Raw genomic sequence first — 25,479 nt, 5'->3', positions numbered from 1 at the left:
TATCTATGATGCACATGTAGAGTGTACATAGACATACGTTTATATATGTTAATGTTTTACGCATAATCTACTGCTCATCGATTCCATTATTCTAGGAGGTAATCATGGCGGCCATGGAGGTAATGTGTATCAGGGACCGAATTCGTACCAGATAAGTTCAAGCGGCGGCTATCAATACTAGGCAGTGGATTGGTGAGGATCATTATGTGCATACCATATGCAGGCATGCATACAATTTTCCATTTATCCATTTTTTATGTATATAATGATATATATCATTCGTGCAATTTTTTATTTATATAAGGTAACGTAACTTTTATTTATAAAATATCCACGCTCTAATTTTTTTCTTGGAATTGCTTTTGTACCAAAAGCAACCTTTCAAGTGCTTTTTAGATATTGTTAAATCAGTCATAAGAGATATATACCACATAAGAAATATATCAAGTGAATGCACGATACTGTAGTAATTGAAAATTTAACTGTGGCATGTATTGCACATTATTTTTTATGCGCTTACATCTATATATGATTATTATATTTATTTTGAGATGTATATCTTTGAATAAATAAATGGTATATTAACGCTGTGAAAATATGTATTGTGTAAATTATTTTACATATGTACATATAATAAAAGAAATAACACTGTAATCTAAATTTTTATCTTTTTTCTTATATCTATAAAACAAACTTTATATAAAAGTACGTATCATTATAATAAAACATTTTCGCATTACAATTTAAAAGTATTTTATACCAATGTGATGTAATTGATATTAAGTTAAACGCAAAAAGATGTACTAATACATATATATTAACAATACAATATCATCGCTTCCGAATAAAAGTGTTAACTCAAAAGCCGTTTGAAAGGGCGTTAACTTAGAAGCCGATTGAAAAGAGTATTAATTCGGAAACCGGTGGAAAAAGACGTTAATTCAGAAGCCGATTGAAAAAACGTTAATTCGGAAGCCGATTGAAAAGGACGTTAACTCAGAAGCCGGTTGAAAAAGGCGTTAACTGGGAAGCTAGTTAAAGTAGCGTTAACTCGTGCCTTCAAATTTTTCGTTTCAATTTAAGTTTTGACAGCATTGCCGAATTAATTTTGGTGCTCTACTTATACGTGCATATTCATTTCGTTTCAATATGTTTATGTTTTAAATCAAGCACTAAAAATTATTCGGTATTGCTGCAAATCTAAAATAAAGCAAAAATTTTAGCAGGTGAATTAACGCCTTTTTCAACCGGCTTCCGAGTTAACACCCTTTTACTCGGAAGCGACAATATATTAACAATTTCATTAAATAAGATTATAACATCAAATCAATTATAATGTTAAATTAAATCGATTAAATTTTACAACATATAATTCATAAATTAATATTAATTCGATTTCTACTCAATATATGCTCTATATTTTTGCTTATTTCCAACATGCTTAGTTCCAATAAGATTAAATTTAAACTTGACTAGTAATATGAGACTCGTCAGACTCAATCATTTCAGCTCCTCTTGCAAACTGAATAAAGAGTTGTTCTAAAGTTGCAGATAAAACAGCGTAATCCTCAATACAGGAATATCTTTGCTTTAGAGTCTTTACTGTATCATACATTTTTTCCCATGTTGTATTACAATCTGTTACATGATAGGCAAGAAATCCCCGGTAAAAATATGAATAAAAATTAACAGTAAGATAAAAGAATAGAAAATAAAAGCAATTAAAATCGTCTAAGCAAAACAATTATTACCAGGTTTTCATCTCTAATATCACATGTTAGACTAGACTCAATAACTTTTTTAAATATTATTAACATCCTCGTCTGTCCGGCCTGGATTTAATTTTATGTGGAATATCATAAACCTGCGCCGAATCGCTGCTTCAATTCTTGACTCGCACCAATGCAGACTAATTCTCCCTTCACCATAATAACTAATCTGTTACAAAGTGCTTCACATTCTTCCATGCTGTTAAAACAAAATTTCATATTCCGTTTGATAACATAAATTATATTAAAATCTCAATGCAAATTTGTTATCCAAAATCGTTGGATTTAAAAAGGTAACCTGTGAGATGTAAGTATAATAGCTTGTCCTGCTGCCTGGCACGCCTGTAAAGTATTCCAAAGCGATCTTCTAGCTGCCGGATCGACACCGGTGTCGGCCTCGTCCAAAAGAACGAGGGTAGGATTCCCGATGAGAGCCATTGCGATGTTTAAGCGCCTTTTATTACCGCCGCTATAAGTAACCGCTTGGTTGCTTCATGCAAGCAGTTAAATCTAAAAACAACATGTATATTCATATATGCACTATTTTTATATGTACTCTTTAAAATTCTGTTACCCCACTTCACTTACTCAATCTATTAATCCATTTATTAACTTCCAACTCTACATTGCACTTTGGTATACCGCGTAGACGAGCAAATAGTCGTAAATGGTCAAAAGTATTTAAGGATGGTAATTTAAGGCATCGGTTTGTGGGCAGTATCCCATCTCCGAAAGATACTACAAAAAAATAAAATTTTCTAAGGTTGTAAACAATATAGCACAAGAAATTAAATTATTACATAAGTTATTGTAGCGATCGTGGTGCAGTGAGTTATGCGTTTGCTTCTGTAACGGAGACCCGAATTTAAATCCCAATCAGATCAGATTTTTGATTCTATCTCTCGGAAGGTAATGGCAAACTACCGAGAGTATCTTGCCCAGGAAAATTCCTCTAATTAGGCCGTTCAGAATCGACGTTAAACTGTAGGTCTTGTATATCTGTGTAAATTGTAGAAAGCGCACACCACAGAAATACGCTGAGAGATCGCTTACAATCATTACAGTGATGCCATCAGAAGAAGTTATTACCTTTGTCCTGTCTGAATGGATTTCCGCTTGCCCTAAGTACATTATGCCACTATTAGACATTTCTTCGCCAGTCAGCATCCTGAAAGTTGTACTTTTTCCCGCGCCATTCACGCCGAGCAATCCGAAACATTCGCGTGGCTTCACTCGAAAACTAATTTCTTTCACAGCCATTAACTTCCCATAGTATTTGCTTAATTCGTATACTAAGAAAAGACTGTTCCCTTCACTTATTGGACTGTGTAATAGTTCAATATTAGTAGTCTCTCCAGAACCTCTTCTTAATTCTTCTTCCGTATCTTTCACACCTATACATAAAATCATATAGTTTTATATAAATTATAAATGTATAAATTATACATTTAACTTTTATGTTTCTTGAAAGATACTAAAAAGTTATCTCTTACCTTGGCTGTTAATTTTATTAATTTCCATCGCTACAGCAAGTTTCTCCATCTTTACTTGATCATCCATTATTTCTTGTTCCTTCTTAATTTCGTTCCGACTATCTTCATAAATAATTTCGAAAAGAGCTTTTTTTCTAATACAATTAATAGAGCAAAATACAAAATTGGTGTTATAGCTAAATATTACTATACTTTCTTCGAAATTCATGTCGTCTGTAAAGTCTTTGAAATAAGACAATTGATTTTTGCACACTCCGTCTTCGCAGTCCAAGCCTGAAAAAATGGTGAAATAAATTCTAAATTCTATTATTAATAGCAATTTAAATTAACAGTTAATGTAAAAATCTTACCACAACAAGGATCGCGTGCCGCAAAACAAACTACAGCATGAAGTCTATTTGGCAGACGACGACACCTTGCATTTTGCACTGCTATGTTGAAAAAAGAGTATTGACCATGGAACAAACTTACGTAGGGAAGTAGGCGGAAAATTCTCTTTTGTAGAATGTGTAGCGGATTAAGCCAATCAAAACTGTGTATTACTTCATGTAGAAGATATTGTATTATAACTGAAATAATTTTTTTACTTTACTTCTTGTACATAATAATTTATTTGCATTTTTTAATAGAATTTATTTCTTATTTAATAAATCCATTGATCTTATAACATTTTTAAGAACAAATATTGCAGCAAACTTACCACAGCCAAGAGGTGCAAGACTCAAAATGGTTGTTATAGTATTCTTTGATTTATTCATAAAACTGAATAGATATATAAAAAGTAAAACGTTAATACCAAACACTCCAGAATCAATATCGTGCACGCTGCAAAACAACAAATGAATATGTAAAAAGATAAAATATAATATTAATTTTCAACATATTTTAGAATAGACTTACATATCTCTATTCCATAATACAGGCGAATATCCAGAATAATATCCATGATATAAAGTGCTAAAGTAATTAACAATACACTTAAAGTATATATTAGAAAATCAAAAGCAACATTGTACTCCAGTACAATAACGACGTGACACCGGTCATACGTTGGAGTTGTTTCACTTTTGTCATTGTTTCTTCCAAGGGATGTGCTACGAAAAGTGCAACAGTGGGAAAAAAAAACGAACAGAACATTAAAAACGCGAGAAAGCGATTCTGCTTCTGGCAATTGTATCATGGTTGAAGATAGAGTATTTGGTAATTGCTGTCTAGACGCAACGATCGAATATTGATCGCCAGCGAGAGCCTTGATAAATGAATTACTTAAGAGATTCACTGTTAACGGCACACTATGAATTGCTAAGCCAGAATAAAAACCGTTAGCCCATGTCGTGTTGCCTTCAGTGTCATTAAATTCAGCGGATACAATAAAATTGTTCCGGTATTCAACAATGTTCTGCATAGAGGAATTCAAAAGAGCTAAAAAAAATAATTAATAAAAAAACTATCGAAATTCATTCTGTGCTTGATAAAATAGCATAATACACTTACCGCTCGCAACACTTGTATCCGAGGCTACACGCTCTGCTTTGCCGAATACTGAACAACATCTCTATATTTCTGACCAATCAATTCGTCATTCGACGAATATAAAGCTTTAGAATATCTATACATGTCAAGCTTTAATGGAACAATATCTGTGGAATCACTTGGTAGATTGTAGCTTAAGGCCAAGAGAAGAACCGATAGATTAGGAAGAATTAGCTGAAAGTGTTAATGAGACAGTTAACAGAAAATTTTTCGAAATATAAAAAAGATCTGCAAAATAATATGGAAAATATAATATTATATTATTAAACTAATTGGCAAGAGATACATACAATCATCAATAAGTTAGTTAGGTTTTTTATTGTATATGTGAATTTCTTGCAAAATAACGCTAATATCGATTGCATGCATAGCTCATTGCCTGTAATTTTTGTAATGGTGCTGTAAATAATTCATTAAGGTGTTTTCCACTGTCTTCATTCTTTACGATTCTGTAATAAACAACAAAATAAGAAAATGGTAATAAAATAATCACTTAAAACATATTTCAACGAACATACTTCAAAAATACTTGTTCCAAAGTAATCAGTGACACGCTTATTCCAGTAACTCCTAAATTCTTCTTTTCGCTTTCTACTTTGTCCAGTGATTGTGGTAAAGAGTCAGTATGTGGTACATTTAATACAATCTTTTCACTATCAATGCTAAGCTGTTGCGTTCTTTCATCAAATTTACTTATAACTTTTTCAGGAACACACCAAGACTTTGTTGACAACGTAACTTCAATGTGGCCATGACCTAAACAAGAAAATTAAAATTGATAAAACAATAATGTTTACGAGTATAAATCTTGTTTAAATTTTAGTCAGTAATATCATACCATATTGTTTTTTTAAAAACATTGCAGTACCATAACTTCTAAGACGACCCGCATGTACTATTGCGATTCTATCACCAAGTATATCAGCCTCTTCCATATTATGTGTACTAATCAATATTGTTTTCTCTCCTCTAAGTTTCTGTAAAAAAAATAATAAGAAATATATAACATACTGTAAAATATATCTTTGAAAGAAATTAAATTATAAATTTGCTTACTAATATAATATCCCACGTATCTCTTCTGGTTTCAGGATCCATTCCCGATGTTGGTTCATCCAAAATGATGATCTAAATATACATTTATTCAAAGACAAAAAAATAATGTTAATATATTATATTCTCCCCCCCCCCTCTCTCTCTCTCTCTCTCTCTCTCTCTCTCTCTCTCTTTGTACTTTAAAACTTACATTAGCATCACCAATAAGTGCCATCCCAAGACATAGTCTTCTTTGTTGACCACCAGAAAGTTTGCTAGGCAGGAAATCTTTCTTTTCAGAAAGCTTCAACTTAGAAAGCAAGGTATTAACATTTTCCTTGATTTCATTTCTAGTTTTATTTTTAGCTTTCAACTGTCATGACAAAAATTATATATACACAATTAATATATTATTGATACGATTATGCTTTTACACGATAAAAATTAATGTGATTATCCTCACCAAGCCAAAGAATTCTATTTGTTCAAATACATTCAAATCTGGAAAAACCATGTTTTCCTGAGGACATAGCCCTAAATTATTTCTAATGCTGTCTAAGTCTTTTCTTATATTTCTACCGTTTATAAAGACTTTTCCTTGTGTTTCGCTTGTTACACCTATTAAACATAAATACAAATAAGTACTTTTCAAAATAATCTTAAAAATTATCTCCTGACACAAATACCTGTTAATATAGACATAAGCGTAGTTTTGCCTGCTCCATTATGTCCAAGCAGAGCAGTAATTTGTCCTTTATAAAAGTCTATGGATATTCCTTTTAAGGCATGAACTTTCTAAAATATAATGTGACAGTATTTAAATTTGACAAAAATATATCCATTTATAATATGTTCATTTCATGCAAACTTACAGACTTTCGTATCCAGCTTGTTGTGTAAGACTTTTTAAGATCACGTATTTGTATTCCAGGTGTAAGTGTACCACTTATCACTGGCTCAAAGTCTTCGTTAACCTTATCATAATCAAATTCACCAGCTTCTTCATCAAGAGCTATTTTATTCTTCTTAATGCACTAAAATATCGAAAAATTTTTTCTTGCAATGCATATGACATTTTTTTTTCATACTATGATCTTGCAACTTACCTTCAAAAAATATAATGGATTTTTTCGAACTCCATATTTGCCGGGAAGTATAGCATTTATATATACTGCAAGTGTAAAATGTATCACAGCACCCAAGATAGAAAAGAAAAATATAAAACCTGGGCTTCCTAGAATACCATATTCCGTTTTCCCAGGAACGAATAAAGTACTCCATTGAATACCAATTACTAAAAGAAAAAAAAAGTAAGACACTTAATCATTTCTCTAAAAAGCTCTATTAATATAATTAATTAATACAGGTTGAAAATTACTACTTACATTTACTTTCATGTGCATTTGTTTCTTCAAAGAGCCTAAAAAGCATAATATTTGGAAATAGAATACCAAAATATGGTATAACACTAAAAACTTCTTCCTTCACCATATTTTCATGAAGTGAAATCGCTGCCACATAAATTATAGCTAAGGCAGTTATCACAAACCGTGCTAAAAAAGATATTAATATAATTTATGTACTTAAAATTATTATTTATTTTAAAAAGAAAAATATCTACGTTTTGAGAAATATGCTGCAATGTGCATGCCAAATGTTATAAGATGAGCGACATGTGTAGTGAATAAGAGCCAAAATATAAATCCATTGCTATATTGCAAATAGGCTTCAACATTTTGTGAAAAAGTATTTTTAAATAATATAATTGCTGGTATTATATAAACGGTGCTAACTAGCAACCCTGTAATTAACCAACTAAATAAATTATAGGCCAGTTTGACACCATTCATTGTCATTAAAACCTGAAACCATCAAAACAGAAAAATATTTTTCAAAAAAGTATTTTTGCTTAGAAACATAAAAAAAATAAATAATACTGTGTACTAACAGTTACGCCAATAAATTTCTCCTTCGATGCATAGCTGGCTTCTATGCAAAGTGGAATCACAAAAGCTATAACTGCAAATGTACAAATTCCTTCCCGTAAAAATACATCAGCATCATCAATTTTAACATACGGTGGATAAGGCATTCTTTGTATTGACATCTGAAAATACAGGAAATGATAAAAAATAATCCTATCATATCACACAATAATCTGTTATCCAGTTATCTCTTCCAATATAAATAACAAATATTCATATTTTTTAAAGCATTTTAATAATAAATTATTCATTATTAAAATATAAAAATATGCTCTTTTTAAGAAATTTATAATACCTTTATATCAGAATCTGGTACTGCTTGTTTTATGAGTGTTTCATCCAAACATATCTGAACTTGAGTAAATGGAATTATTTCGAAATATATCGAAGGTGACGAACTCATACGTTCGCCATCTGCCACAGTTTGGTACAAATTATTTGGTATCTTCCATGAATGTCTTATTTTATATTTTATGGCAGGTTTGTTGTACTGTTCAAAAACAACTGCAACTGTAGAAACTATTGGATTTTTTGCCTGATAAATTGTATAAGCATCTACCATTTCAGTCTCATTAGCAAAACCTATCATATCTATATAAAAATAGAGAAAGTATAATTATATTAATATCATTTAAGTTAAAAAAATCATTTCTCACTTGTCACTTTATACTTACTGTCAGGCAAAAGCTTGAGACAATATCTAACAGACTCCATCATTTTATACGTATCTTCATTTTTTGGCGTATAATACACTTTGTTTAGAGCATTATTAATTTTTTTCATCAAGTCATCTTGTGTATGTACAGGATAGTATGTGTTCTCTTTCACCTCAACTGGTGACTGAACGCTGAAATCTCTCACAGCTTGTAACAATGCAAATAATGCAATGGGTACTAAAGCTTGTAAGAATATCGTCATACGCCAGTGTCTTTTACGCACTATCATATTCTTGTATATCAACAAACCAAAAATTTTCCCACAAGCCATTTTTATTTTATTTTATTTTTACTTTAGTTTGATGGAAAACTGTCGATAATTTATCAGTAGGTTTATATTTATAAATATCTATATGATTGTTACTTTGCCATGAAAAGTACATAAAGCCTTTTGAATAAGTTATTAGAATCGGCATATATATTGGCTACATATATCACATAAATGGGCTATACAGCCTTCGTCATCAAAATGTGGAAATGTTTAATATAATTTAGAATAATTTGCAATGCTATACAAAAAGTTGCCATTTATTGTTTCTTCCTTTTACTTATTAAGTTTGACCTCTATTACTGTTGTCATAGCAAACCTAAACAAACATAACTTATCAAGACGTGTGACAGTGAGTCAAGGTAAAGGTTATATAATATTCAAGAAGTCATGATATTATATTTATGACTTTAATAATATCAATAATTTAATTTCAATTTATTTTTAATTTAACTTTAATAATCACATACAATAAAAATAGATTGCTCAGCAGCTTTTAACTAGATAAGATCAAATAAAATTACTGAAAACTATATGGAGAAACTGTATTTAAAAAATTCTAGAATATTTGAAGAAGTTTGACAAGAATGAAGCCTGTACTTTAAACTTTTAGGAACGCGTTTGTCTACAAGTTTAAAGAATAATTCCAAATTTACATAAAATTTTGCTGAGTTTCTTTGGACATGACAACTACGACACGACAAACACGACCGAGTCACAATATTGAAATCAATATTCAACTTACTTGTGTGTACCAACGGCACGCTATCAGATGCAAGGATGGATTTGCAATTGACATCGAAATGTGGGCAAAACCCTTGTTTATTTGATTTTCACGTCTCTGTCGTTCGGCATGTAAAGAAAAGAGAGTGTAAACGAACTTGTTGCATGTGCGATAATAATTCAATAACTGTGCTCATAAGAAGTATCACACTTAATGATATTTGTCGTAAACACATTCAGTCGCGAAGTTGTTATCTGTTTTATAAAGCTCCATCTTATCACAATCACAAAACCAATAATGAATTTTTGCTGCGCACTATATATTACTTAATTACCATGCGTAACATCAATAACGTTCCACCCATTCCACGAATACCACGAACGCGACAACACTCGACATTATATTAAAACTGTCAAAAATGCGATAACGTGGCACATAGAGGGAAAACCGAGAACGTATGTAACGTCGCACCTTCAATCCTGCGTATGCATGAATCATATGCGCATGTGTATTATATTCCACCCGTATCAGGATATCGATCATGTAATTTTTCTCCTAGAGCGGAAATGTGAAAAGTGAAAAGTTTCAATTAAGTTACTGTCTCTTTCTATTTTCAACACAATAGAAAGAGATAATTACATGAAATTTGTCACTTTTCACGTTTCCGCCCTAAGGAAAAAGTTACATGATCGCTGCCCAGAGACGTCTAATAAGAATCAAATTTGTGAATTAGAATCTTTTTAGTTCAATTAGCGCAATGACAGCCAATACAATTGTTCGGAATGGACTGTTAAAGATCATCAATCCTGAGCAAATTTGTATCACTACAAAGGAGCCCCGGAAATGCGATGATAAAAGAGAGACTACGGCACTGCACAAACGTCAAGTGTTGCGCGCGCTATACGAGATAGGTTATTCAGAATTCTTACGTCTCAGAAACTAAAGCCATAATCTTATGACATTTTTCTAATATAATATTGACGATAATTTGAAACTAATTCTGTAATAAAGTTTCTTTCGAACTACAATATATAAATCTTATTTTATGATACAAACAAGTTTTATTTTATTTAGCATAGTCATAGAAGTGATTTATATGCAATGTAGTACCAATTAATATATGTACTTGGTTATTTATTTGTAATTTCATATCCATTTTTAAACAGATAATTTTTGAAAATTTATTACAAAGTTCTTCATATATTATTATAACTAATAAAAAAAAAACACCAATTGCTTTTACAAAAAGATAGTCAATATTACTGATAGAGTGAGTGTATAACACTTCAAACATCTAAACCTAAACCACCTCATCTCTCCAGCTCTAAGTATAATTGTAAATTAATGATTGTCATGGAATGATATATATGTCATGATATAGTTGCCATATCGTCCCAGCTGTTCTCAAGGGTGCCACATTCAAGAAGAAGTCATGATATAGCTTATTGAAACCTAAAACCTCTCTTCATTTTTTTTTCTTTTTTTTTCTTTTTATTGATTTTTATTACTTGGTATTTATTATTTTGTTGGTGCACGAATATAATACACGTGCATTTGATTGACCCAAGTATAGGGCTAACATCTAGCTAACACACTATCACAGCATACTATTGTAAATATAGGGAACGACGCAAGAAATGTCATAATTGTCGATTCCCAGTCAGAGAGCTAGAGATAAACTATGGAATGTAATAAGATGAGGCGATAAAGATGCAAACGTTTCCCTCACCAGTATCAGACTACCAGATCCTTGGAGAATTCAACTACGTCCGACGGTATCTTATTAAAGGTGGATCATCATAAAGCTTCGAAGCTGTTCAACTTATGTACGATTAGTGATGTGAAGATATATTATATCTATACAAGTATACAGATATCAATATATTTCACCTATACATATGACAGACCTGCAACGTTTACCTTCTGTTTTGTTTTCCTAGCTTCAGTCTTTTTTTAAATTGTGATGTCATATGTCGGATAGTGGACGTAGTGTGAATCCTACAAGAATCCGAAATACCAGCCTGTGCTTCACGTTTATATAGGAATTATACTGAAAACGAGCACTTCCGAGAAAGGAAAAAGCATTTGTATTATTGATTTAATTTAATTTTCCATCAGTGAAGTTAAACTTAATATAATAAACTCTTATAAGAGCATTGTAAAATTAGAGCTATGCAATTATTTGCACAATTTTTGATGAGAATATTATAAATCCTGGTATAAATGTAATGTAACTTTTTAAAATTAAATAATCACTGAAGTATCATAGCCATCAAGTGGCCGACAACCAAACTAAAATGCGTGGTACTTATGCTCAACAACCAATCAGAATTGGTTTGAATGAAATATTTTTATATATTAAAAAATATATTCAATGTATATTTAATAAAATTGTGTAATATAGAAATGTGCAAGAAAAATGTTTTTATAAAATAAAAATTTTGGAGAAGATATTTTACACAGTAGATAATTACATTTTCCTGAAATATTTGACACATTTCTATATTATAATAATGAATGATGAATTATACAATCAGATAAAATTGGTTTGTATTACAGTATAATCTAATAAAATTATATAATAGTGCAAAATTATATAAATGCAAAGAATGTTATGCTTTCATAATAAAAATTCTGTAGAAAACATTTTTTACATAAGAATTACAATATTAATATTTTATTGATATTTGATACATTTCTAAATTACAATAGTAAGGAAGATATATTACACGAATCTGGATGCAATCGCTATTAGTTTAGTATAATCTGCTCCTTTAGTATGAGTCTTCCCTTTCATTTTCGTTCGGAGTATATGTGGAATGGGCACATGTATTCTTGTACCTAGAGGCGTCCCATTATCATCTATGAGCACCAGATTGTTGCTGTCAAATCTGGGAACTTTAGGAGCCTGTTTTTGCTTCAATCCAACTAGAATACCTTTTTTCTTTTCACCTTTTATAGCGACTAAAATTCTATCTCCTAAATAAATCATACAACATTGTTCCAGTTAATATAGTCCTGTAGAATAAGAATTTTCACATAATCTTTTTTTTGTACTCACCAATGTATCCCACCCCAACTTTGTTGTAAACGTGTATGCATCGTGGTGGTTTACCTTCCATCATAGCTAACTTTCCTATTTCGCTGTTGTCCACTACTCTCAATCGACTTAATTTAATTATGTGATTTACAGGAGTTGATGTAGAAATGTTCCTACTTATAACATTTAATACCGTAGAAGGTAACAGCATTATCGATTTAATCGCCCTTAATAAGGTACAATCTGAAATAATTAAATAAAAATAAATAAAAGAACATAAACTGTTTAATATATTACAACACAACATAACCTTCTTTTTAGCGGAAAGGAGATTAACAACATTACAAATAATAATTTGAACGAATTACTTTTTCTCCAGGTTATTTCTAATAAACTTACCGGAGAGTAAAAACTCTTTCTTTGCTACAATGTTAATTTTGAAGTCAATTCGTAACCTTTAATCACGACGTCTCTTCCAGGATTTATAGAATTCGACTTGACTCGACTGCTCGACTTGGCTCGACTCGCCGGACTCGCGTCGAATTCTACTGTAACCTCAATCTTTTATCTTACCTATAACATAACCTGAAAGCTACCAACGGTAAACGAGTGTGACAAGAAACGGGAGTTACGGGAGTTTTGTTGTTATCATGAACAAGATACACCGTCTCGAGAAAGCGTTAACGCATTTGCGATCTCTAGGTGTTCTGAGAGTGAATTTCTTGTCCACGAAACGTTTCAGTACGAACAAGGATTCAGAAGGGCAGACCAATGAGTCACGTTCGTTCGTGGAGCCCGGTATTGAGAAGACCGTAACGCAAACGAAAGAAAACACAGAAACATCGGAATCTGAGGCAAAATTGAGCGGCTTTGCGCAAAGTTACGAAAAGTTCTCGCACATTGACGATAAAAAACCAGAAACGCCACGGACGTTCGCTTTCTTAATTCGGAACTCCAAGTTTGTCGATGTAAGTGTCTCTTTTTCGCAGTGCGCATAACATACGTAGAGTATGTAAACTGCTCTTTATTAAATACATAATTTTACTTTTAGTTAGGCGACCCGGAAGGAAAAGTCGTAACTGGTGAGATATTTCATGTAGTTGGCGATGACTTGTACATCGATTTTGGATGGAAGTTCCATTGCGTTTGTCAGAGACCTGTCAAGAATGGACAGTACGTTTTCCTAAATTTTCTTTTTAAAAAATATTTTATGTGTTTAATGACATATGCTGTGTTTTGTATACTAATGAAATGATATTGTTTACAATAATATTCTTTTATATTCTTTACTTAGATATTATGTGAGAGGATCTAAGGTTCGATTAAGGGTAAAGGATTTGGAACTGTCCTCCAAGTTCTTAGGCGCTGTCACAGATATAACTCTTCTGGAAGCTGATTGCACTTTAATTGGCTTAATATCGTCACCATTACAAATGGCAGAACAAAAACCGAGACAAATGACCAGAAGAGTGATAATACAGGACCCTCAATAACATTAATTTTTTTATATGAATAGTTGTAATTTAACATTTTCTGACCTTATATTGATTAGAATTGTGTAGTAAAATTTTTTTCTAATTATAGATTGTATAAATTTTATTTCATGATACAAAGAAGCATTATTACATTTAACATCGGTTCTACTAAGTTGATTGTATAGTAAAGACTTGATTACTATGATTTTATTTAATATCTATATTTCTGAGCACATAATTTTTAAATACATATTTCTTAAATTTATTATAATTTTCCATTTATTACAACTAATGTTAAAAAAAAATGTGGCCATAGTTTTTGCAAAAAGATAGTCAATGTTAGTGATTGAGTGGGTGCAATATACCTCAAACATCTAAATCTGAACCACCTCGTCTCCAGCTCAATTAACTAATATTGCAAGATTGTTGCATTAGGAAACTGTTTTTAGATTTTATTGTAAGATACAGCCCATCATACGAACATGCACATATAGGACATAATCGGATATGAGAATGTCTTAATAAGGATGTTTGATGAATATTTTGGGCTGCATGGGATATATAAATCACTATTGCCAATTCTATTATTGATGCATACCTATATATATGAAATGTGACTGTGACATTTAGAGAAACCTTAGTTGGGAAAGTTTTTACAAGTTGGGAACAGTTTCCTTTTATTTTTTTTTTTATTTTTTTAGTGTTGATTGTTTTTTGTTTCTGATCGTATTATGTACAATTGTTTGTATTATATGCCTGCGTTCCGATATTCTGCCAGTACTGAAAATTTATAGTTTACGTCACATACACTGTAGAATTTCAGTACTGGCAGTGAATATCGGAATGCAGCCTATACAAATTATTTTTTTTTTACAATTGATTAGTTTTTATTAATTTTTATGTACAAATTTCGTATATATACAAATGCGTTGTGAATGTGCATTTGGTAAATCCAAGTGCAGGGCTAAACCATATGAACAATCACTATAGATAATTTAATATCACATAATGAATGGGAGGAGCCGGAGCAATGGAATAAGATCGAGATGAGATAAGATGGTAAAGATGAAAATGTTTTCCTCATCAGCATCAGACTATCAGGTCCTGACTAGGACCTGGAGACTAGTCTCTGTCTTATGTTTATATATAAATTAAATCGAAAACAAGCACTAGTGAGAAAGGAAAGATATTTGTGTGCTGTCTGTTTTATCGATATTTTTTTAAAAAACTGATCTTTTAATTATGGCTTTATAGAATCGCAAAACTTACAAAATGAAAAAAATTTGAAATACAGATGTGTGTATGGCATATATATACATATATAATGAATATTACACATCATATATGGGTGCAATGACGATATATGTTTCCAAATTACAAAAAGTATTATATATATAAGGTCCCGAACCAAGGGTCGAAACGTCGTGTAATTATTAATTGTTTAATAAACTGGCCAGTCGGGTCGACGTAAAGAGAATTTACTTAATTTATTTATTCACTGGCGAAATATCTTCCAATTTTTATATATATTATAGTTCTTTTTTGCTGCATTACTGCACTGGTGCAGTAAGTTAGAATGAGAGAAAAAATATATTTATCTCACTTTAATTAATTTGTTGCATCAGTGCAGCGTGCAGCAAAAAAAAAAAACAAAAAAAAACAGACTTTATATGTTGCGATTGGTAAGTGCGTGTCCTACGTTATCAAAGAGTGAAAAGTTCTGGAATCTAAAACTCGTTCGTGTTCGCGAGAGGTCAGGTCTCGCGCAAGTCGTCGTTCTGATGATCCGATCGTGATACACAACGGTTTTTCTTCGCGTGTTTGGCCGCGCGTTTTCCTTTCGCTCTCATGCTACGCAAGAAATAACGCACGGGTGACAACGTATCTGCCGACAGTTTTGTCGTAACGCGCGCACTTGGCGTTCGGTTTGTCGCCTGGCTATCGTGTCTCACGCCCAACCGAGTCGAGGGACGATAACCTAATTCGTCGACGATTACGTGGACGGTTGCTTAATTTGCCCGTAGGACACACACGGTGAGTAACGTCACTGTCTGGCATCTTGTCTCCTTTTTTTTAATGAGCGCGACCAGGCGTTTCATCACGATGGACTCTTGTTCCCTTTTGCTTGTAACTCATTACATATCGCTTTGTCCGCGATGTTTAACACGCGCGAATCGTATTCTGCGTCAATTTTTCGAAGGAACTGCATGCATCGAATATTCACGTGAATTATTTTCGAGTGTCATATATCTATACGTGTACACGCACCGGCAGAAATGGTGTCCCGCGACGTTCAGCGCGCGGCGATCACCCACACACGCGAAGCGCCGTACGTGTTACTGGGCGCACGGAGGAGCCGGGGAGATGGGAGAGGAGCGAAAAAAGTGGGGATCGCGCCGGTGTTGCATCCTTCACTAACGTCGCACGTTGAAGAAGGATAGAGCTAAGATGAGTGAGAAGACGTGATACCGACTCGATGGTGTCCCAATATCCGTTTCACTCGCACTCGATACTAATATCGTCTCTCGCTCGCCAATACCGATGCGTCGTGCTTTCCTTTTTCTTTGAGAGACGGCTATCCGAGTGCACGAAGCGTCGACATTTATTCTATTAGCATGTCATTCATTACTTTATATTATGTAAAGTGATAAAATTTAATTTTAAAAAACACAAATTTTTATTGAAATATTAATTATGTTATACATAGAAAGAAAAAAATTAACGTTTATCCCAATTAATTATTGATTCACTTATGATTGCGTAATAATGCTTCTTTTTCATCCCGTAACAAATTTTTGTGTGAAATTATAACCATCGTTACGGATAATTTTCAGACTCACTATAAGAGTTTCTTATCCATTTACAAATTTAGAGTATAAGATTAATTTCTTGTATTGTAAGTAAGTGTGTGCAAAATTGTGTAAATAATAATTTTAAAAGATAATAAAAATTTTATTTTAACATTTAGATTTATTTAATGTTGATAGTTTGTAAGTTAATTGTAGTTTGTAAGATAGATTGTAAGTTAATTTTTTGTTCATCTAACATTTAACATAATTAATATGGTATTGGCGAGCGAGAGACGATATTAGTATCGAGTGCGAGTGAAACGGATATTGGGACACCATCGAGTCGGTATCACGTCTTCTCACTCATCTTAGCTCTATCCTTCTTCAACGTGCGACGTTGGTGAAGGATGCAACACCGGCGCGATCCCCACTTTTTTCGCTCCTCTCCCATCTCCTCGGCTCCTCCGCGCGCCCAGTAACACGTACGGCGCTTCGCGTGTGTGGGTGATCGCCGCGCGCTGAACGTCGCGGGACACCATTTCTGCCGGTGCGTGTACGTTCGTAATTGAGATTTTATCTGTCAGCAAGTTGTTTTTTATCCCTAATCAAAATTTATTTTATACGAGTATGACGTAAATTTGTGTGCTTGTTTCGTTAATTTTTATGAAAAAAAGAGTTTGAAAGACTCAACTCTTTTGACGTCAAATTTCTGGATGACTTACAAATAACCATTAATGATTCAGATAATCGTTAGCACAAAAAATGAGCTCATTTATCATTTAAATTTAATTTTTCCTTCATAAAACACAAAATTATTTGTAATATATGTGTATAGTTTACTGTCAATTATTTTTTAATTTTTGTAGGATTTTCTTATGATATTTGAAATCATAATGTACTTGAAATATTTTAGACATATTGCAGTGTTATAAAAATTTTATATATATTGCAGTGTTATAAAAAATTAAGAAAAGCTTGATAAAAGTGATAACAGGTAAGAGAAATAAAAAAAATTTTATAAAAGCTTTAATTATTTATATTTATTTATAATTAAGCGTTCGACAATAAGTAGGGGAAAATTAAAAAATTGACTTCAGATAACAAAATAGAACGGAAATCAAAACTAATAAAATTGTGATTAAGATTTTGTTTTTTAATTATAAACGTTTAAATATTTATGTTTCTGCCACTTTTTTGCATGAATATTTAAACATTCAGAATTACAAATTCAAGAGTAATACATTTTCAATGCAGGTTTTGTTTTTAAATTATAATATTTAAATATTTACGTGCACTTTAGGACTTTTTGTACTGAATATTGAAATATTTATAATTAAAAACAAAGCTTTAATCGCAATTTTGTTATTCTTGATTTTTGTCTTATTTTATCTATAAATTGTTTCTTAAATTTTCTATCACCGTACCCTATGCATAACACCTCTCTCTTATCTCTTTTATCACTTTTATCAAATTTAATTAATGTTTTATAATAACTATATATATATATATATATATATATATATATATATATATATATATATATAGTTATTATAAATTTTTCTTTAAATAATTTATTTTAAAAATTATATATTATATTTAATCAGTATTATATATATATATATATAATACTGATTAAATATAATATATAATTTTTAAAATAAATTATTTAAAGAAAAATTTAGTAGTAAAAGAATATAGAAATAACATTAATACTTTACAGCATTTTTTAAAGAAAAATATTTAAATAAATAAATATAAATAGATAAGTCGTATAATCATATAATTTTGCGTTATGATTTCTTATTTGAAAATAAGTAGTGATAATTCGAGATAACTTTTATTATATCCGCATTACTCATAGTTTATTGTTCTCTTCTTATCCGATCAGAAACGAGTATGTAATAGAAGCTCCGGAGAAATCACGACAACGCGGAAACATTTCAAGGAAATCTATCTGTAACATACTAATGTGTAATAAACTTATGTTTCGTCTCGTATACGCTTGCATTCGCTATCAATTAAAAACATGTTACAATTTCATGGAAGCTTCTCTTAAAATCCAACTCTTTATTCGTTAATGGTCTGTATAGTTTTCCATTTCCTAGCGGAAGCACTGAATAACACGGAAACGGAGATTGAAACAATTCATTTCACTTGGCAAAAGTATGATATACGAGAAAAAGAATCATTCTTTTGTGAGATTTCTCTCATGATTATTTTCTAAAATAATTATACATAAATATAAGAAAACTATTTGAAATTTTGCGTTAACATTATTTAATTAAATAAGATGTTATATATTATAGAATTATCACATTTCCAATTACTAGAAGATCTATTTTCGTCAATAGTCAATTTGTTTTAAGATTGAAAAATGTTATGGATAAAACAACGGGAAAACTCTTTATGTAACGTAGTCAATTCTCATATTAATGTAGATCACATTCGTTTAAACGCAAAACCATAAATGCATTCACGCTTTTGTATAACATATTAATTTTAAAATAAAATATCGTAAATTGTTCAAAGTACAATATAATATTACGAGGCACTAGCATGCACTCGGGATTCTGAGCTTTCTACGTACAGCTCCGCTGGCAAATATATATCGTGTCTCTGTTACTTAACATCCGCCCAACTTTCTATTCGCGCGCCAGTACATAAATGTGTGCTCATTCGTTATTTACGTTTAAATGTTATTGCGAGTCTTCTTACATGCCGTGTACATACTTACGTGGCCTTTCATCTTAAGATCCTACACTTTTCCGTGTTTCCTAGATCTTTTTATATGCACTACATACACAGATAGTTTATTGATGTAATATGTCTAAATCCTGGAAATTGAGCATAAAGTATCTTTTCTCTTGGTTTTGAAAGTTTGTTGAAGCTTAGATTTTTTGCTGTAAAGATAAATAATAAAAATGTTATTTTTTAACATTTAAGAATATTTATAACATTACATTAGTTTTATACGAAGAAATTTATTAGTCTTTGATAATACATCTCTTTATCACTATCATAATAGTATTACAATAATTATTACATACGTACGCTTTATTTTACGCGATAGTTTAACCTTGTGATATTGTGTTGCATAAATACATTTGTAAGATTGATGATAATGTACCGCGAAATTGTATTATTTCCTCATTTATAAATCTTCTAAGAAACTTGCTTGAACGTATTAATATTAATTTTATAAGCGCAGGGGGGAGATGTATTTTGTGCAAAAAAATTACGATTACGACAATTCTGCGTCGATTTTTATGGATAAAGTCATAAATTTGTTTAGTTTTGCTTGCGTGGCATTTTATTGCAAACAAAAATGTTAACAAAAACAAAGTATATTAATATAATTTGTATGCAAAGAAGTAGATAGTTCGATTATTCCTCATTTATTATAATTATGTGAAAAATGAATCATGAAATTATAAAACTAAAACATATAAGTTGAAAGATTGTTATTTATATTTATATAAATTATTTACTATAACAAAGAAAAAATATAGAATGTGAGAGGAAATATATCTCTGAAAAATTTGAGAATATTTTTTATGTTACAAAGACAAATAATTTATTTAGTTTTTATATTTCAATATATATTATTATCTTTGAATATAAATATTGTTATTGATTGTAACTTTCTCTTTTTGTTTTTAGGAAAAATGGAGAAGAACATAGGTCTTCATGCGGCTCAACCTTCGGCTCCTCTACCAACGGCTCCGCCGTCTTACGAGGAAGCCATAGCTAACACAGGAGGAGCACCACCAGTTCTTCCCACACCATACCCCTTGGGAAACACGCCAATACAAATGCCTATGCCATGTACGTGATATCTTGATATATAAAAGGAATTTGATTGAAAATTGAAAAATATTATTTGCAAATTTGTAAATGTTGTGTATATATATTTTTATTTATTTCTTTTATAATAGATTATAACAAAAATTATGATTGATTTTTTATTTGTTGATTTTTGATGATAAAAAAACTATGTATATAGGAGAATAAATCTTATATAAATCTTATTCAATTTTAGACAGTCAGCCGCCAAATCAAACAACAATGCCTACACCGTCAGTTTACCCGGGCTCGAGCCAATCAACATCACAACCGCGGAGTTTCAACGCGGAGTTGAATTCCGTACCGCAGACGGAAGTACGGGTCATTCAACAACACGTAGTGTATACTCTCGGGCCAAACGCAGTAAAAATGACCTGTCCGGACATGTCACGCCGATATCAAAACTACCACAATATCGGATCATCAACCGAGCGCTCACATTTGCTGCATTGTACTTTGCTTACTTGGGTGAGTCAAGAAACTTGCATTACATATTTGTAATTTGCATTTATTTTAAATTTCACATATTAATTATATCTTTTAATGAAGTTTTTTTTATTACTTAACTATTGAAATGTAAAGCGATTTTTAATTGATAATTATCAATTTGCAATCATTTTTTACAAAATATTGCATATTGTTGCGTAAAAAATTGTATTTGTGACAAAATATTATGTAAATGCGATGCAAAATGATTTTGTTAATTGTCAATGTTCTTATAAATAGCTTTAATTTTAGATAAATTTGATATTCTCTTATTTCAGATGCTGCCTCTGTTCATGCCTGCCATACTGTATGAATGCTTTCATGAGCGTTCATCACTTCTGTCCAAACTGCAAAAATTATATTGGCACGTGGAAAGGTTGATTTTAAAATTACAAGTGCGAATTACATTTTAGATTCCAGCCTCCCGTGTATCGAGATGCTTTACAATTTATAAAGAGCTGATCGATATCCCTTCGCTTATCACACAGGACAGGAAAGAAGAATCGTTAAGAGTGTAAGTTACATATTCTTAACGTGATTCTTCAACTTAAAAAGATCATGCATTATAATACGCGAATAAAAATTTATCGAAGTCAAGTTCTGTTTAATCTAACATGTGTGAAATTTAGAAGATATAGATGAGTATATGAACTCTAGATTGTGACAGATAAAAGTGACATTGATTATGAATATCACAGACTTTTATATAATAATACTAGATATTTATATTTTATATTTTAAAACATGCAATTGTAAGGCAAGAAGTGATACAAAGTGTGATTTATAAGGAAAGAATTACAAATATATTTCGCAAAGGCAGACCTAATATACGAAGAAAATAATCCTTTTCTATTTTTCTAAATTCTTTTTTTATTATCTTATTGCAAAGAAATTTATAAAAAATATTAGTTAATTGCGTTCTGCATATTCATGTGACTTTACTTTTTGCCTTTCCAGAACATAATAAAATTCTCATTAAATTATTTAGTTTTTTAAATAAAAATGTTAGAATTATATACAATAAAAAAAAATATATTAATATTTTAGTTGTATATAAAATTAATATTTTTTAATATTTAAATTTACGTGATTTTATAATGAGATTTACTTAAATAGGAATTTTATTTGAAACATTATCATTAACATAGTACTAATCTAGTATATTATATAGAAGTCTTTTGTGCTTTTAGATTTTCATTGTAAAATAAAAATTATATATGCGATGTCATCGTTGGAAAGTTGGAGACGAGAATACTTTTGGACACTTTTATTGTTTTACGTTATTTAAATTTGAATTATTCAAATTTGATCTCGAATATTTTAGGTGTTACAATATAATGTTGTAATTATACTATTTTATAATAGTATATTAGTATACTATTTTATATAGTAATTTTATATGCTTAATGAATTCAATTATATTATGATATTCATAAGTATAAACAAAGTAGACGAAATAATGATAACTATGAAAGCCGTTTTATTTCGTGTCCAAAATATTATTCTCGTGTATTTTTATTTTTATATTATACCAAATATATAACTTGGAAGAATAGTATTTACAAAGAATATAAACTAGTTTTCTTCCTATGAAACTTGATATGCGGCAGCATAAGTATATATCTAAGCGTGCCTCCGCGAATTTAGCCGAATATATATCATATAAGCGCATTATAAAAAAAAAACATATATTTTTTACAATGAAAGAAGGTTTACAAACCTCTAGCATGATAAGGGCATATAAGTTACATTTAATTTTTTATTTAAAAAATTATTTATATTTATGCAAAGAAAATAAAACTGATAAGCATTAGGGCAGCAGAAGAGAAATCTTTTAAAAGTGACTTTCGTGTCTTGCGGCATCGTAATCTGATGTTTCCATACTTTCTTTATCCCAAGTCAGATTAAGAAGTATAATCTTGAATAATATAATTTCTCGGTGTTAGACCGAACTTTCTCTGGTTTATATCATTTAAGTTTCAATAACTGTTTCATCATGTGGTATCAATAGATTCACGAGCATTTAAACTTTTCCATCTTGTATTCTGATATTTTATATTAAAATTTTTCTAGCAGGTTTCCACATTTCACTGAAAAATTACTTTTTAATTTTTACTAAAAAATTAATATGCAATTCAAATTTCATATTAGTTATTAATTTAATATACGATTTTATTATTTAATTTGTTTTTAACAGTATATTTAGACAGTACAATAGAGACTGGAGAGATATATTTACTGTAGGTAAATTTATAATAGCATAGTCTTATTGAAACGTCAAGAATTGTGATGGATGCATTTGTCGATTATAAGTTTCGAATTTTAAAATCCACAATAAGTTAGATAAGTGAAACAGATTGACCTGTGCATTATTGTTCTTACTTTCTTACATATATCATGACATAATTTTGCCTGTATATTAACCTAGATAGCCAAACAGATAACATTCCACAACGAGTGAGTTTGATGAACAGTTCAAGAGATATAACGCAGTATTTCTCAATCATTTAAATTTATTTTATATTCATCTTTTATTTTTCTAAATTTTTATAGCTATAGAAAAAGAATCTATTTTTTCAAGCAGTATTAAATTAGTATTACAGTTTAGTATTATAGGATAACATCAAGCTTCCAATAAAAGATTTTATGATATACTTGTTCATTTTTTTAAAGATTACTTTTGAGCGATAGCATTTTACAAATATCAAAATGAGCAATGCTTTATTAATTGAGAAACACTGCTTTGATGAAATTCACAAACCAATATATATATGTGCGTGTGTGCGTGTGTGCGTGCGTGCGTGCGTGCGTGCGTGTGTGCGTGTGCGTGCGTGCGTGCGTGCGTGCGTGTGCGTGCGTGCGTGCGTGCGTGCGTGCGTGCGTGCGTGCGTGCGTGTGTGCGTGTGTGTGGTGTGTGTGTGTGTGTGTGTGTGTGTGTGTGTGTGTGTGTGTGTGTGTAATCAATTTTTTATATCTATTTCTCTGTTATCCCTATATCAATGACTGTTAATAAAAGTTTTGTTACTTGGTTAAATGATTAGCAATTAACAACCAATAGCAGTAACTATTAGACACAATCACAGATAAATAAATTAATTTTATACTATGTTCTTATTTACCATGTTCAACCAACTATTTTTTAAAGTTCAAGATTTATTCACCAAATAATGTTTATTTTTATTTTGTACAGTTTCAAAGAAACAAAATCTTATAATTTTAAATAAATTATGCAAAAATAACATTGGGGTTTTATATGACGTAGTTTTAAAATACATTATATGTTTTTCTATAATTACGATGTATTTTAATTTTATTTAATTACTATTAAATGGTAGCTTAGGTCCATTTTATTATTCATTGCGATTTATTAAATGTACGACATTTGTTAAGAATATGTCTTCAATGGTGCCAGAATGTAGTAAATAGCACAGTATAAGTAAATAACATTAATCATTATTCTAAGACATTTGTTTTTAGCATGTCTTCTACGAAGAATCTTTTTTAATTTGAAGAAATGTAGTACTGGAAAACACCTGAGAATGTTTGGCAGTGAAAAATTAAAGCTTTGCAGAGAAATGCCAAAATAATAAAAACGAAGTAATTTTTGTTCCTCTTTCCTCATTGAAGTAATTGATGTTTTTAAATCCTTTTACTCTATATAATCAATTCTCGTGCTTCTTCTCTCTTTCTAAATTTTGTTTTTTTTTACACACATACACACACACACACGCGCGCGCGCGCGCGCACATCTTGAGTCTGATCTTGTATGGATTGGAACAACTCAGGGAGCCTTATTGTTCCAAAAGAACCTGGTTTCTAGTATCTTTGTGTAATTATTATTATGATTATTGTCCTCAATTTTTATTTGTTCATGTAACTTGTTTTTAGTCACTTTTTGATGAATTCCTTTTAAAACACTTTTAAAACGTAAAACTCGATATTTTAAAGTTCTTCTATCGCTGAACATTTTTGCTAGTGCAATTCTAATATAAATTAGAAGTTGAACGTTCTGATATGTCAGTGCGTTCTAGGCTTTTAATTATATAATAAAATAATTAGACTGAAAGCATTTGATTTCTAAAGATTTATATTAAATTTTTGTTAAATAATTATAAAATTAAAATCATGATGTTTGTCAATTTGCTATGTTTGATGAAATAATGATTTTATTAATTTAAAGATTTAATTTTTCGTATATTTTTACTATTACCTATCCTGTAATATTTTCTGCGTTTGCTCTATCTTTCACTATATTCCCGAATAATTTTTAAAATAATATATAATATATTTAATTAATATATAATAAACTATAATTTATCTCAT

General features: G+C 30.5%; 3 protein-coding genes, 1 long non-coding RNA gene and 1 pseudogene across 4 annotated transcripts; 3 read left to right on the top strand and 2 right to left on the bottom strand.

Moving 5' to 3' along the window:
- Positions 1–581: 581 nt before the first annotated feature.
- Positions 582–9,640, bottom strand: LOC118645927 (annotated as a pseudogene).
- A 245-nt stretch (positions 9,641–9,885) lies between these two features.
- LOC114254461 lies at positions 9,886–11,317 on the top strand. Its single transcript, XR_003625843.2, has 2 exons — positions 9,886–9,978; positions 10,268–11,317. It is a non-coding gene; the product is annotated as an uncharacterized LOC114254461 (long non-coding RNA).
- Positions 11,318–12,169: 852 nt separating this feature from the next.
- LOC105837669 (39S ribosomal protein L14, mitochondrial) lies at positions 12,170–13,117 on the bottom strand. The gene is made up of 3 exons (XM_012682630.3): positions 12,963–13,117; positions 12,585–12,806; positions 12,170–12,502 (listed from the first exon to the last, which is right to left on the bottom strand). The coding sequence occupies exons 2-3, from the start codon at positions 12,772–12,774 to the stop codon at positions 12,249–12,251; spliced, it is 444 nt and encodes a 147-aa protein (XP_012538084.1). The 5' UTR covers positions 12,775–12,806; positions 12,963–13,117; the 3' UTR covers positions 12,170–12,248.
- Positions 13,118–13,178: 61 nt separating this feature from the next.
- On the top strand, positions 13,179–15,506 carry LOC118644141 (28S ribosomal protein S28, mitochondrial-like). The gene is made up of 3 exons (XM_036287887.1): positions 13,179–13,531; positions 13,615–13,736; positions 13,858–15,506. Exons 1-3 carry the CDS (start codon positions 13,214–13,216, stop codon positions 14,054–14,056), a joined length of 639 nt encoding a protein of 212 aa, XP_036143780.1. The 5' UTR covers positions 13,179–13,213; the 3' UTR covers positions 14,057–15,506.
- A 212-nt stretch (positions 15,507–15,718) lies between these two features.
- Positions 15,719–21,566, top strand: LOC118645928 (lipopolysaccharide-induced tumor necrosis factor-alpha factor homolog). Its single transcript, XM_036287888.1, is given in 5 exon segments — positions 15,719–16,072; positions 20,488–20,652; positions 20,867–21,051; positions 21,053–21,138; positions 21,435–21,566. Coding segments are annotated over 4 exon segments (534 nt in total). The 5' UTR covers positions 15,719–16,072; positions 20,488–20,492; the 3' UTR covers positions 21,538–21,566.
- Positions 21,567–25,479: the final 3,913 nt, after the last annotated feature.

Source organism: Monomorium pharaonis, chromosome 6 (assembly GCF_013373865.1).
Source record: "Monomorium pharaonis isolate MP-MQ-018 chromosome 6, ASM1337386v2, whole genome shotgun sequence".
Taxonomy (NCBI): domain Eukaryota; kingdom Metazoa; phylum Arthropoda; class Insecta; order Hymenoptera; family Formicidae; genus Monomorium; species Monomorium pharaonis.
Note: the sequence above shows the minus strand (reverse complement) of the source record. Positions and strands in the feature narration are given on the sequence as shown.

Coding starts and splice junctions, on each gene's coding strand:
- LOC105837669 (XM_012682630.3), bottom strand. CDS start 12,774: ATGCTGTTACCTTCTACGGTATTAAATGTTATAAGTAGGAACATTTCT. Junction 12,503..12,584: donor AGTTGGGGTGGGATACATTG/GTGAGTACAAAA, acceptor TGATTTATTTAG/GAGATAGAATTTTAGTCGCT.
- LOC118644141 (XM_036287887.1), top strand. CDS start 13,214: ATGAACAAGATACACCGTCTCGAGAAAGCGTTAACGCATTTGCGATCT. Junction 13,532..13,614: donor GGAACTCCAAGTTTGTCGAT/GTAAGTGTCTCT, acceptor TTTTACTTTTAG/TTAGGCGACCCGGAAGGAAA. Junction 13,737..13,857: donor AGACCTGTCAAGAATGGACA/GTACGTTTTCCT, acceptor TTCTTTACTTAG/ATATTATGTGAGAGGATCTA.